Source organism: Ceratotherium simum, chromosome 11, assembly GCF_057802395.1.
Source record: "Ceratotherium simum simum isolate JZ-2026a chromosome 11, ASM5780239v1, whole genome shotgun sequence".
NCBI classification, from domain to species: domain Eukaryota; kingdom Metazoa; phylum Chordata; class Mammalia; order Perissodactyla; family Rhinocerotidae; genus Ceratotherium; species Ceratotherium simum.
Genome location: NC_141910.1, coordinates 48,535,742 through 48,549,612, shown reverse-complemented (window position 1 = coordinate 48,549,612; position 13,871 = coordinate 48,535,742). Strand labels below are relative to the sequence as shown.

General features: G+C 37.8%; 1 protein-coding gene across 5 annotated transcripts in view; it reads left to right on the top strand.

Moving 5' to 3' along the window:
• The window catches only part of TTC27 (tetratricopeptide repeat domain 27), a 172,593-nt gene that overhangs the window by 26,043 nt on the left and 132,679 nt on the right, over nt 1–13,871 (top strand). For all 5 annotated transcript variants that reach the window (XM_087436934.1, XM_087436935.1, XM_087436936.1 and 2 more), the window contains exons 6-7: nt 5,074–5,238; nt 7,463–7,596. In XM_087436934.1, the coding sequence (XP_087293060.1) occupies nt 5,074–5,238; nt 7,463–7,596 (299 nt within the window). The remainder of the gene's footprint in view (nt 1–5,073; nt 5,239–7,462; nt 7,597–13,871) is intronic.

Genomic DNA, 13,871 nt, shown 5'->3' with positions numbered 1-13,871 from the left:
CTCTTTACTCTTCCAAGTTTTATATGTCTTTATCAGTAGCTTAACTAACATTGGAAAGTTTTTCTGCTGAAGCAGATAGTTCTAGCAGCTTTCAACTTTTACTCTAAATCAAAAGCTTTAAAAATAGATGAAAGCCTAACTCTCCTTAAAATTTGTTTATAAAGAGACTCAGCCTTCTTCCTTTCCAAACTTTGAAGATGTACTGTTTTTTGAAATTTGAAACTGCAGTGTTAGGTTGTGGTCCTTGGCTTTTTCCTGGGCGTTGTTTCCTCATTTTTCTCCCTATTTGGGGGAAGTAGGGTGAAGTAAAACTCAAAAGGTATGTTTTTGTATACTAAAAGTTATATAAAGTAATTTAGCAATTGCTCTACCGTAGTAAGTATATCTTGGTGATGAACTCTCTGTTTACTTGGAAATATCATTATTTCGCCCTTGAGTTGTTGGCTAAAGGACTCTATGTTCGTAGTTATCTTTTCTCAGCACCATGAGATATTCTATTTTTTTGTTTGTTTGTTTCCACTGTTAGTGTTGAGAAATTAGTCATTGGTTCAGTTACTCTGCCTCTGTGGGTAGTCTCCCTTTTTCCTTTGCTGTTCTCAAGATCTTCTCTTTGTATTTGATGTTCTTTAGTTTGATTATGACTGGACTAGTTATGAATTTCTTTCTGTTTATCTTACTAGGGATTTAATGGGCTTTTTGATTCTGAGATTTAGTGTCTTTCCACATTTCTGGAAAATTCTTAGCCATTATCTCTTCAAATATTGTCGCTTCTTCATTGTTTCTTTTCTCCCAGATCTTCAGATATGTTAGAACTTCTCACCTGCATCCTCAACATTCTTTAATTTTTAAAATTTTCTCTTTGTTTCCCTATGTTGCATTCTGCATAATTATATTTAGATCTTCTAGTTCTCTGATCTGTCCATTTAATTTTTGATTTTAATTTTTAAAACGTTTCTAAACTTTTTGTGGTTCCTTTTCCAATTTGCCTGGTTGATTTCTAAAGTTTCTTGTTCATATTTTTTAGCCTTTTATTTCTTTTTTTTTTTTAATTTTTTTTTTAAGATTTTATTTATTCAGTTTTTTCCTCCCAAAGCCCCAGTAGATAGTTGTATGTCATAGGTTCACATCCTTCTAGTTGCTGTACGTGGGACTCGGCCTCGCGTTGGAAGGAGAAGTGGTGCCTCGGGGCGCTCCCGGGATCCGAACCCGGGCCGCCAGCATCAGAGCGCGCGCACTTAACCGCTAAGCCACGGAGCCGGCCCTAGCCTTTTATTTCTTGAAACCTATTAAACATTTCATATACTTGTAGGGGAGGAAGGCTATCCTCTACCCACTCTGGGTCCTTTCTGGCTGGGCTACAAGTTAAATTAACATGAGACTGAGAAAATCAAACAAAGCTTTATAACATGTGTACATGTGAGAGACCCAGGAAAAAAACTGGGTAACTTGACAAAATGGCAGAGGTTCTCATCTTAAATACTATCTTCAGCTAAAGACAAAGGACGATATTGCAGGTGGGGGGAGTCAGCTATGGGAGATTACCAGAAAAACACAGTAAACAAGAGTAAGGTTAATATGCAGATTTAAGTCCTTGCCTTCCACACTGATAAGAGTTTCTAGAGATAAGGTCATCCCTCCTTCTTCCTGGTACAGAGAGGGAGATACCTTTGCAAATGGAGATTTCCCTTATAAATGTAAATGTTTCTTACAAAGGATAACTTCTACCTTTATTTGGTTTTCAGAGCTTTAATAAGAATGGGCTTAGCAAGGACCCTCCCAGTCTATCCATATCCAGAGTTACCTATGGTGATGGCCTGTCCTGGGGACATACCTTCTCTCTTAAATTCTTTTAGTCAGTTAGTAGGGCGGGGAGGTCAAAGTTTCTTTCTGAGTCTTCTGAGCCTTTATTGTCTTCGGCTTGAAATAATCCGTATACCAGAGTGGCACATCTTGGGGTGGCCTGCCTTGAACCCCATCTTACTGTATCTGGTCATTTCAGCCTCTGAAGGCCTTGAGAGTCTGTTTCTGCCTTTTGTTGTTTTTGCTAACTTTCAGGTACTAGTATCATATTTTCTGTGTTCTTTTTTTTTTTTTTTTTTTTTGCTATGAGCTCATGTTCCTTGGAAATTTATCTGTGGGAATCCTCAATTTGATTCCTGATTGAAGTTGCATTCCTTCAGAAGAGGATTTGTCTTTGTTTCTGCCACTTCTCTGGGGAGCTACATTCCTGGCTTGAGGGTTTTTTTGGACTACGTAGATAGCCTGAATTTGATGTACAGATCTATGTGAAGGCTGGCTTATGGTTATGAATTCTTGGGATAAATTTTTTCTCCTTTGCCCACTACCATTGTTCTTGCTGACTTCTTCTGCAGGGCAGACTTACCTCCTTTTTAACCTTTCAGTGATGATGCGGTTTTTTGGGTCTCAGCTTTAAATGGAGATCTCCTGCTAGATTGCCTACTTTGGGTGGCTCCAGGTCTTATCTTTTGTCTTTGGTGCTTCTTGCAGCCATCAAAGTGGAATCCTCAGGTCCCTTGGGTTTGGTAGATGACTTCAGGGCAGAATAGGGCTTCAGTGCATGCATTCCTGAAATTGCTGTTTTCATTTAGTTTTTTTTCTCTGAGGATTTCTTATTTTGTTCCCAGCACAATCATTAACATAAAAATATATTAAAAATTTTAATCCAGCTTTTTAAACGTGTTTTTATTGGGAGAGTCATGGATCATGCTGTTGGAATCCAAAGAGTAAGCTAGTTCTTAAAAAAATCAAGGTCTGTCCCCCTACTTTATTTGTCTAATAATCTTTCACCCCTGAACACATGAGATGCAGATAAAGCACAGATATACGAGATCAAAGCCAATTAGACATATATATATATATATATATATACACACATACACACACATACATACATATATATAGATAGGTAGGTAAGTAGGTAGGAGGGAAGATAGGTACAGCCAGCCAGCTTTGGGCATTTATGTGACTTATTTATCTGTTATTAGAACAGTTTAAATTTCATCATCTTCCCTAGACCTATACGACTTATCACAACATAACAAGTCTACTTAAATGCAGAAATGGCCTTTCTGTGATATTTGAGAGAGGATTTTTAAAAACCTTGGCCAAGCTTCACATCCGTTGATACATGTTTGCATCCAGAACCTTTAGGGAAGATGACTTTGTTGCTATTGACAACCAAGCAAAATTGTGTCACTTGTGAATTGTGCTAAGATCGTAGAAGGTTATTATATTTCTGAGAGTAATGGCTAGACACTCAGGAATAATGGGCAGACAAAAGAGAAAGAAAGTTAAAAAAGAAAAAGCTCTCACTAAGAACACTGAGTATCGTCATATCCAGCTTTTCATGAGTTTGGTTTGCATGGAGAAATCTACTGAAAGCTTTTCACTGTGAGAAGTTCATGTTTGGGTGCCTGTCTGCCTTTTAAAGTAAGACATGTACATCTTGACTTATTCTCTTTATTTGAGTCTAGAGAATCTCTTTAAAGGGCTGGCAGTATATAGACAAACACTATTTTTCTTTTTCAAACTCATTTTAATTTCAGTTCATAGCAAGACAAAGGATGTCTATTTCTTAGCTATAAGTGTTTTTGCCAGATTCCTAGGTGATAAGGTAGATTGGGTTTTGTGACATCACCTCTACATCTTTGACCTTAGTCCTTCCTCTGCCAACTCTCTCCACCGTTTTTCCAACAAGCTGGGATTCAAATCCTGGCTTCCCCACTTAACAACTGAGGTGACTAGTCAGTAAGCTGTCTAAGTTCTATTTTCTAATGAATTAAATGGGGATAATGTCAACCTCAAAGACATCATTGTGAGAATTAAGTAACACAACATGTAAAATACCTAGCGCTAGGCAGTGTAGGCATTCAGTAATATCACTTCCCTTTCAGCTTGGATGATAGAAAACTGATTCTTAGTCTTTGGACATTGGAAGTGCCTTTTCTATTCATTCTTCATGCATTTATTCTTTTCTTTTTTTTTTTTTTGAGGAAGATCGGCCCTGAGCTAACATCTGCCAATCCTCCTCTTTTTGCTGAGGAAGACTGGCCCTGGGCTAACATCTGTGCCCATCTTCCTCCACTTTATCATGGGACGCCACCACAGCACGACTTGACAAGTGGTGCGTTGGTGCGCACCCGGGATGTGAACCGGCAAGGGGATCCAAACCGGTGAACCCTGGGCCGCCGCAGCAGAGCTTGCCCACTTAACTGCTTGTGCCACCGGGCTGGCCCCTATGCATTTATTCTTGTGGACTGCTTTGTGAAATGCTGACTAACCCATTACAGAAACATTTGTGAGGGATAGTTTGTCAGGGTTATTGTAGAGGGATGGATGAGGTGACCTGTTTGACACCCCCTGCAACTTGCTGGATGTCAACCAGCCCCTTTGTTATATATAATTCATTTGGACAATCATTTTATTTTAAATACTATGTTACTAGGTTATTATCCTCCTGTCTTTTCATCTCAGGTATTTAGAGAAATAACTTAGAATATGACTGCTAAGCCAATATTCATCCATTTTCTATATGGTACTCATATTATCTTAGATATATATGGATATATATCTGTTTTTCCTTTTCTTTTAAGGGAGAAATTCAACATTCTTTAGGAGGGAAACTAAACTGATCTCTTCTTCATTAGATTTTTGCATTAACTCTTTGTAGATTCATTTGGTACTTCATGTTGTCACCCTGTATTGCCATATTTTTTTATAGCGTGATTAAGACAAGCACTCTAAAATAAGAAAGAGCAGGGTTGTGAATCATATCTCCTAGAATTGTGTGGTATAAAGGAGATAATGTATAAATGTCTTTAGCTTCGTGTTTGGAACATATAAGCGCTCAGAGAATGCCAATTGGTGAACTATTATTATATATTATTATTATTATTATATATTATTATATATATATTAAATCTTCCAGATTTAAACTTCTTTAAGAGCAGGACTGTGTAATATCTACTTTACATATTATGGACTCAACTTTTTACTCATTAATATAATTTTATTCTCATCATAGTTTTTAATGTTTTATTTTTTGTCTTGCAGTGATAAAACTAGAGAATCTGTTTGTAGATGATTCAGGTCGATATTTGGCTATTCAATTCCATCTGGAATGTGCATATATATTTTTATATTATTATGAATATAAAAAAGCAAAAGATGAGTTCAATATTGCTAAAGACATCAGCAAATTACAAATTGATTTGACAGGTAAGACTTTTTCCCTTTTGTGGATAATTGATTTATTTTTATCGTAAAACTAATATATACATTGGCCATTTGGTTGTATTTGATTTTGTATGTCCTGTTCTTTGCTTTACAAAAAGAGATCTTAAAGATTTTGTTTTAAAAATTCATAGTTTTAGAACAAATTTGAAATTACATATTTTCTTTATTCCAGAGATGTCTATTTATTTTCTAATCCAGTTAGACACATGTTAGTAATAAATAGCAGCCAGGTAGTCCACAAATGAACTTTTGACCATTTGGTTATGGGTGTGGGCTTCCTAAGGCCCCTCTTGATTTCCAGGTTTAGTTTGGCCTTCCTCCATTTTCTTTCTCATAAATACCCACCTACAAATTCCATCCTGCTTTTTTGGTATTCCTTAAGAACAGAAATTTTTGACTGTTTTGTTTAGCTGTTTCTTCAGTGCCTTACAGTGCTGTCTGGCATATAGTAGGCACTCAATAAACATTTGTTGAATGAACCAATAAATTACAGAATTTTTCCTAAAACCTCTGTGTTTCTTCTGAGTACTAAATAAGAAACCCTGGTTTCTTTTTTTTTTTTTTTTTTGGTGAGGAGATCAGCCCTGTGCTAACATCCGCCAATCCTCCTCTTTTTTTGCTGAGGAAGACGGCCCTGGGCTAACATCTGTGCCCATTTTCCTCCACTTTATATGGGACGCCGCCACAGCATGGCTTACCAAGCAGTGCGTCGGTGCGCGCCCGGGATCCGAACCACCGAACCCCGGGCCGCCGCAGCGGAGCGCGCGCACTTAACCGCTTGCGCCACCGGGCCGGCCCCTCCCTGGTTTCTTTTTACGTATTACTCTATCCAGTGTCTCACAATAAATTGGCATCAATATTGAAGATATTAATGAAAGTTAGACATCATCGTTGATCACACCACTTATCCCTGTTCAACCTGGGCTCCTCCTTCCAGGCGATGACTGCCAATCTGTGAATGTTAAAATGAGTGAACCTATTTGTCCTCCCTAGGCTAGGTCTAGATCATCTCTAAGGCCCATTCTTAGTCCCCACATTCTATGCTTCTTATTGAGTTAGTCCTGTCAATAAAATCCTTCAGATATATTATGAGTTAAATATGACTTTGTGGCCTGGTCTTGGATCTTAGCCATCTTTTATTACATTATTTATGTGGGGAAAATTATTAAATATCTAGCTTATAACTTTTGGAACAGTGGCCATGTGTAGGTTAGAGTCTCGTCTGTATTTGAAAATAGTTATATATAATATAACTTGTGAGGTTAGTTTCAGAGATTATGTTTTTAAATGTTTTGGTCCTAGGAGACTTTTTCTTTGGGCTATTCAAAAAAGTAATATCACAGTACTCTGTATAGTCAGCTTTAACTGTTGGTATATTTACTAGCTAGTTCTTCATATTTTTTTCCAAGTTAAGAGCGAAGAACTTAATGATACAAATGTGCTGTTTACAAATATAAAATGAGAATCAGATTATTATTTTTTGCCATTCATCTGTAGCCTTACTATAAAAATGTAAGCTGTATTAGACCATCTCAATAGTTATTTTAGTGTACCATGTTTAAAAGTTTGATGTATAACTTAGAGCCAGACTCATCACAGGATAAAATCCAGACTTCTTACATTGGTCTTTGTAATCAGGGGTCTTTGTAATCTGACTCTTGGCCACAGAATGGATGTTAGAACTTTTGCTTCCCTTAAAGCTATTCTGCAGCAAGTTATTTCAGATACAAAATGAAAAAAATTTTGGTGTTACATGAAGCCAGATAGTATAATAGAAAGACTGTTGGTTTTAGAAGCTGAAGACTCTGGCTTTAAGCTCTGGCTCTGATACGTAGAAGCCCTGTTATCTTGAGCAAGTGACTTCACCTCAGAACCTCCATTTTTTCATCTGTTATGTGGAAATGATAATATTTCTTCTACCTACGACACTTAATGAGTTACTCTTCTTTGAGGAAGGAAGTAGTTTGATGCAAAAATAGGTATGTGGAATCTAGTGACAGGAGTCCTGGGTTTGAGTTCTGGCCCCATAGCTTATTGGCTTTATGATTTTAGAAGTCATTTTAAAACCATCACTGGGCCTCAGGTTTCTCTTATGTGAAATGGAGAAAAAGCTTATAAACTCTAAAGCACTCTGAAAATATTACTCTTTATGATTGTACAGTAGATATGCTTTACAAATCAATAAATATAATTTTATTTTTTTCAGGTGCTTTGGGAAAAAGGACACGGTTCCAGGAAAATTATGTGGCACAGCTTATTCTAGATGTAAGAAGAAAGGGAGACGTCTCTTCAAGTTGTGAATTCAGTCCAGCAGCCACTCCTCAGGAACATTTAACCAAGGTGAGTAGGATTGTAAGTTATTAACTTTGAAGTCTCATAGCTTCAGTAGGTGAGTTTTGTAGAAACACTGAATGGGGTGGGAAGAGGCTTCATTTTGTTCCTTCTCGAGCTTTTTCAAGGTGGCTGGGGGGTAAAAAGAGACAACCTGTATTTAAGTCTTTTTTACACTTAAGTAGAGATAAAATGTTGTTTTTCTTCCATACTTCAGTAAATATGAGTTAATAGTGCAATTAGTTATGTATTATCCTCCTTGAAAAAGTCCAAAAGTCAGACTGAGTCGAGACTAATTTTTCTGGCTGCTAACATATGTGTTGCCTTACTTTTTGCCTTCTATGGATTTTTTTTTTTTTTTTTTTTTTTTGTGAGGAGGACCAGCGCTGAGCTAACATCCAATGCCAATCCTCCTCTTTTTTGCTGAGGAAGACTGGCCCTGGGCTAACATCCGTGCCCATCTTCCTCTACTTTATATGGGACGCCGCCACAGCATGGCCTGACAAGCGGTGCGTTGGTGCACGCCCGGGATCCGAACCGGCGAACCCCGGGCCGCCGCAGCGGAGCGTGCGCACTTAACCGCTTGCGCCACCGGGCCGGCCCCCTTCTATGGATATTTTTTATTTTTTTATTTTCCCCCAAAGCCCCAGTAGGTAGTTGTACATCATAGTTTAACATCCTTCTAGTTGCTGTACGTGGGACGCGGCCTCAGCATGGCGGGAGAAGCGGTGCGTCGGTGCGCGCCCGGGATCTGAACCCGGGCCGCCAGCAGCGGAGCACGCGCACTTAACCGCTAAGCCACGGGGCTGGCCCTATGGATATTTTTGAACATTAAGAGGCTTGAAATTTCTTGGGCTTCTTCTAAATATGTAAACAGGTGATCAGAATTCCTTTTTACCAGTTTTCTGATCTGTCGTTTGTTACTCTGTCATTAGTGGGCTGGTTGCTGCCTTAGTATACTTTTCTTGACTTGGCTAATGCATTCTCTTCTTCTAGCTTAAATTTATGGCTCTTGATCAGTTTACCTACTTATAGGTCTTTCTGTCTGCTTCCGTGGAGGTCATTAGCATTTATATTTCCTTATCCCAGAGACCCCCAAACCAACATTTTTGGTTGTTCCTTTGGTTGATGTTACTGTCCTTGAAGCCCATGTCTTACTACTCTTCATTCCAGGGCCTGCAAACAAATTTACCTTGGGTACATTGAACACTAAAATTCTATTCTGTACTGAAAATAATGCCAAGGGTAGGGGCTAGGGATACTAGCACTCAGGAGTCCCAAGGAAGGCCTTTGATGAGACTGAATACCTCCTGGGCTTGCTCCAAGTACTCTGTTTGCTTCTGTGATAACTTCAGGGAGGAACAGCTATTGATTCTAAGAGGAGAAGGAAGGAAGAGAAACATGTAGAACCTCTGGGATAAGACATATAGGGTACAGCCTGTGCTTCCTGAAGTAGGTAGAGCCATAGCTGAACGAGTGTTTGTACTGCTGTGTTGATGCTGGTCAGGGAACTGTATTGATACCTGCTTCTATCATCCATTTCCTCCTTATATAGACTGGACTCTCCTTCTTAAGCTTTTTAATGTAACCCAAGTCCCTCCCTAAGTCTTAGATTAACTGTCATAAGCCTGATTTTTAGGCTGTAGCACAGGGTCAATGAAAAGAGGTTTAATTCTGCAATCCAAGCATATAATTCAGTAATCCATTGTTGTTTATTGTTGTTTTTCATGTGGAGTTCTATTGAAAATTATCTCCTGTGATGATAAACAGGATATGATGACTATTATGAGGAATGTATAAAAATGATGTACAATTTAATACAAATTTATTTAACCTTTCGTATTTGAAATAAAATATATTCAGATAATCTTAGGGTCTCCATTAATTACTACTTAAAGGTGGAAAGTGTAAATTATGTGGTGTAGGTATGGATTAGATAGAAACAGTTTTATACTCGTGGATGGAAGATAGAATTGTTTGTTTAATTAGTTGTATGTCATATTTCCTTATGTCAGAGACACTATTAGATTATAAAATAAACCATCTGTTTAATAACCTCTCTTTGGGAAAAAAGAGCACTATTATACCAATTACAGTGATTACAGAATATATCCTGATTAGAAATGTTACAATGTGAAAATGTATATCTGAGAATTGAGGAAATACAGTAATTATACTGCCAGTGAGGAACATAATATTTCCCTTTGGGCCTTCCTAGATTTGTAATCCATAATTAATGGAGAATTACATGGACTAAAGCTATTGAATATCTAGATTTAATAAGCCGACAATTATGAGCAACCCCACTGTGGGAATCAAAGACACAGCCTCTGTTCTTTATTGTTCAGTTGTGGGGAGGAGTGGGGGGAGAATACATTAAAATTGTGTATTCACAGAAAACAAACATATATGCGATCAGCCATCACTGATAAGAAATATACATTAAATACTGAATATGGATTGTCCCACATGTTGGAGATAAATTATGTGCTAATTTGTCTTTTTACATTAAGCACAATACAGCAATTTATTTAGATGTTAAAATGAATACAAAGGGAAATAAAGTTCACAAAATTATACATACGACAACAGTATGTCATATATTAGATGGTATGAATGAATGCACCAAGATGGTGTTTAACTAAAAATAAAACTAAATATCCAAATTGCAGCACTTATTGGTTTGCTGCTTCAATATAACACTTTTGTAGAGGTCTAAAAGGTGTCAAAATTAGGGCCGGCCCCATGGCTTAGCGGTTAAGTGCACGCGCTCCGCTATTGGCGGCCTGGGTTCGGATCCCGGGCGTGCACCGATGCATCGCTTCTCCGGCCATGCTGAGGCTGCGTCCCACATACAGCAACTACAAGGATGTGCAACTATGACATACAACTATCTACTGGGGCTTTGGGGAAAAAAAAAAAAGGAGGAGGATTGGCAATAGATGTTAGCTCAGAGCTGGTCATCCTCAGCAAAAAGAGGAGGATTAGCATGGATGTTACTTCAGGGCTGATCTTCCTAACACACAAAAAAATAAAAAAAATAAAAGGTGTCAAAATTAGTAGCTGCAAAGTCAATTCTTGCATGTGATTTTAGCTTAAAAGATTTCAGAAAACAGATCTGAAATACCAGTTTTTGTTTTTGTTAGCTGTAACATCAAGGATGTTCAGAACAAGAAAAATTCTATAATACAAGAGAGTCCTGATATGTATCTTATATGGCTGGCCTCTGTTGCAGGATTGTACAAAGTTATGTGCAAAAACTGTCTACAAGTCCATGTTAGCGCAGTTTCAGGCTTTTACTAGGTAAACTAATTATAGCGTTTATTACACAGCAAGGGCAACACTAAAAACAGAAACAAATCTATGATGGGCACACAGTAACAATATCATGAGTATCACTTGAATAGATCTAAAAGACTGTAGCTGATTTCTTGATTCAGTAGAATGTTATGAGGTTTGAGTGGGACTAAAGTAGAACACTATTTTAAATTTGGGACTTGTGGACAGTTAGGTAAGTAGGTACTGCAGCAGACCCATTTTAATTTCGAAGAGAGCTGAATAGGAACATAGAGAATCTTGAATGAAGATCAAAACTCTTTTGTTCACCTGCTTGTATCTGGCAAATAATAATGCCCTGCTGCTAACACTGGCATGTCTCAGGTCTTCTGTGGTGGAGGGGAAGGAGTCCCGGGCTGGGAGGGGGAGACTCAGTTCCTGTCCCATCCTTACTTTGTCTAGCCTGGGTGAGAACCTGGGAAGGATATTATATTCTTAGTTTCCTCATTTGTTTTTCCCATGTCACACTTTGTTCAAGGATCAGATTAGATCTATAAAGGCACTCTACAGTGTGTTATTAAACACTGGGTATTAGTGAGCAGGTTGGTACAACCCTATAAGGATGTAAAAAGGTGAGTTTTGGGATACTCTAGAGTTGCACTGTCCAGTATGGTAGCCATCAGCCACATGTGATTGTTAGTCACTTGAAAGTTCATCTAAATTGAGATGTGCACACCAGATTTCATAGACTAAGAAAAAAAGAATGTATAGTATATAATTGATAATTTTCTATTGCTATATGTTACAAGGATAATAATTTTGATGTATTAGGTTAAATCATTTCTTTTTTTTCATTTTTTAAAATGTAGCTATTAGAAAATTTAAAATGACATATGTAGCTCTATTTTAAAAATTATGAAAGTCCTGTGTTGAAAATGGATGGCCACCAGGGTGTGCTGTACACCTGCCAGCCCTGCCTTTTGAAGGGTGCTGGTTCAGGGAGGAAGAGCCACTTGTTCAGTGGAGACTGAGCAGCAGCCTAAATTCTGTGTTCCTCCGGTCATTAGTTGTTGGAGTTGCTGCACTCTTTTCTTGAAACCCTGTAGATAGAGCTAGGTGTATAGTTAGGGTGAATTTGAGGATAGACAAGGAAAGCTGTTCCTTGGGGCTGTGATTTGGGCAGAATAACTATTTATACCAGTTGAGGTTTCCAGTTAAGAGGTTGACCTCTTAGCCGTAGACAATTTCCAGCCTTCTGAAACGGTGGGGCTATGCCTAGCTCCATTTCGGTTTTAAAGTGTTCTTAGTTTTAGTTACTTTTGTTGAATAAGAAAAAAAAATTTAAATAGAGTTTATTGTGGAATAATTTACATAAAATAAAATTCACCTATTTTAAATGTACACTTTGAGTTTTGACAAACAGACCTGTGTAACCACCGCCGTAATCAAAATATAGAACCATTTCCATTATGCCAGAAAGTCCACTCACACTCCTTTGCAGTCAATCACTTTCCCTCTCTGTGATCTGCTCTCTGTCACAGATTGGAGCTGCTTTTCTAGAATTTCAAATAAATGGAATCATAATAGTACTCTTCTGTGTCTGGTATCTTTCACTTAGCATAATGTTTTTGAGCTTATACATGTTTTGATACCAATTGTTAGTTCCTCTTTATTGCTGGGTATTATTTCATTGTATGAGTAATCCACAATGTGTTTATCCATTCACCTGTTCGTGGACAACTGAGCTGTTTCTAGTTTTTGGCTGTTATGAATAAGGCTGCTTGGAACATTGTAATTCTTTGTGTGAACATGTTTTTAATTCTCTTGGGTAAATACCTAGGAATGGAATGACTGAGTTGTGTGGTAAATGTATTTTTAACTTGATGAGAAACTGCCAAACTGTTTCCCAAAGTGGTTGTACTATTTTACATTCCCACTATCACTGTATAAGAGCGCCGGTTTCTCTACATCCTTGCCAACGCTTGGTACGGTAAGTCTTTTTAATTTTTGTCATTCTGGTGAGTGTGTGTGTAGTGATATCTCATTGTGATTTTACTATTTTTTGATAATTAATTTTTTAAAAATTAATTTTATGGAAATATAACTTACATACAGAAAAATTGACCCATTTTAATTGTACAGTTTGATGAGATTTGACAAATGTATACACTCAACCATTACTGTCAAGATATGTTCCATTACCCTAGAAAGTTCCGTCATGCCTCTTTGCAGTTATCCCCCACTCCTCTGGCCCTAAATAATCACTGATCTGCTTTCTGTGACTACAGATAGTTTGCCTTTTCTAGAATTTCATGTGAATGAAATCATATAGTATGTACTTTTTTGTGTCTGGCCTCTTTTGCTCAGCATGATTTTTTTGAGATTTATCTTCGTGGTTGCATGTGTCAGTAGTTCCTTTTTATTGCTGACTAGAATTCCATTGGATGGATATAGCATAACTCTTTTAAAAATCTATTTACCCATTGACAGACATTTGGGTTTTTTCCAGTTTGGGGCTAATATAGATAAAACTGGTATGAACATTTATATACGTGTCTTTGTGTGGACATATGTTTTCATTTCTTGTGGGTGACTACCTAGGAGTATAATTGATAGCTCATATGGCAAATGTATGTGTATTATAAGAAAGTAGCAAACTGTTTTCCGTGGTTGTACCATTTTACATTTCCACCAGCAATGTCTGAAAGTTCTGATTGTTCTAGATCCTTGCCAACATTTACTATTGTCAGTCTTATTAATTTTTTTTTATTTGCTGAGGATTTGCTCTGAGCTAACATCTGTTGTCAATCTTCCTCTTTTTTTGCTTGAGGAAGATTAGCCCTGATCTAACATGTGTGCCAATCTTCCTTTACTTTGTATATGGGTCGCTGCCACAGCGTGGCTGACGAGTGGTGTAGGTCTGCACCTGGGATCTGAACCCGCGAACCCGAGCCGCTGAAGAGGAGCACACTGAGCTTAACCACTACGCCACAAGGCCGGCCCCTAGT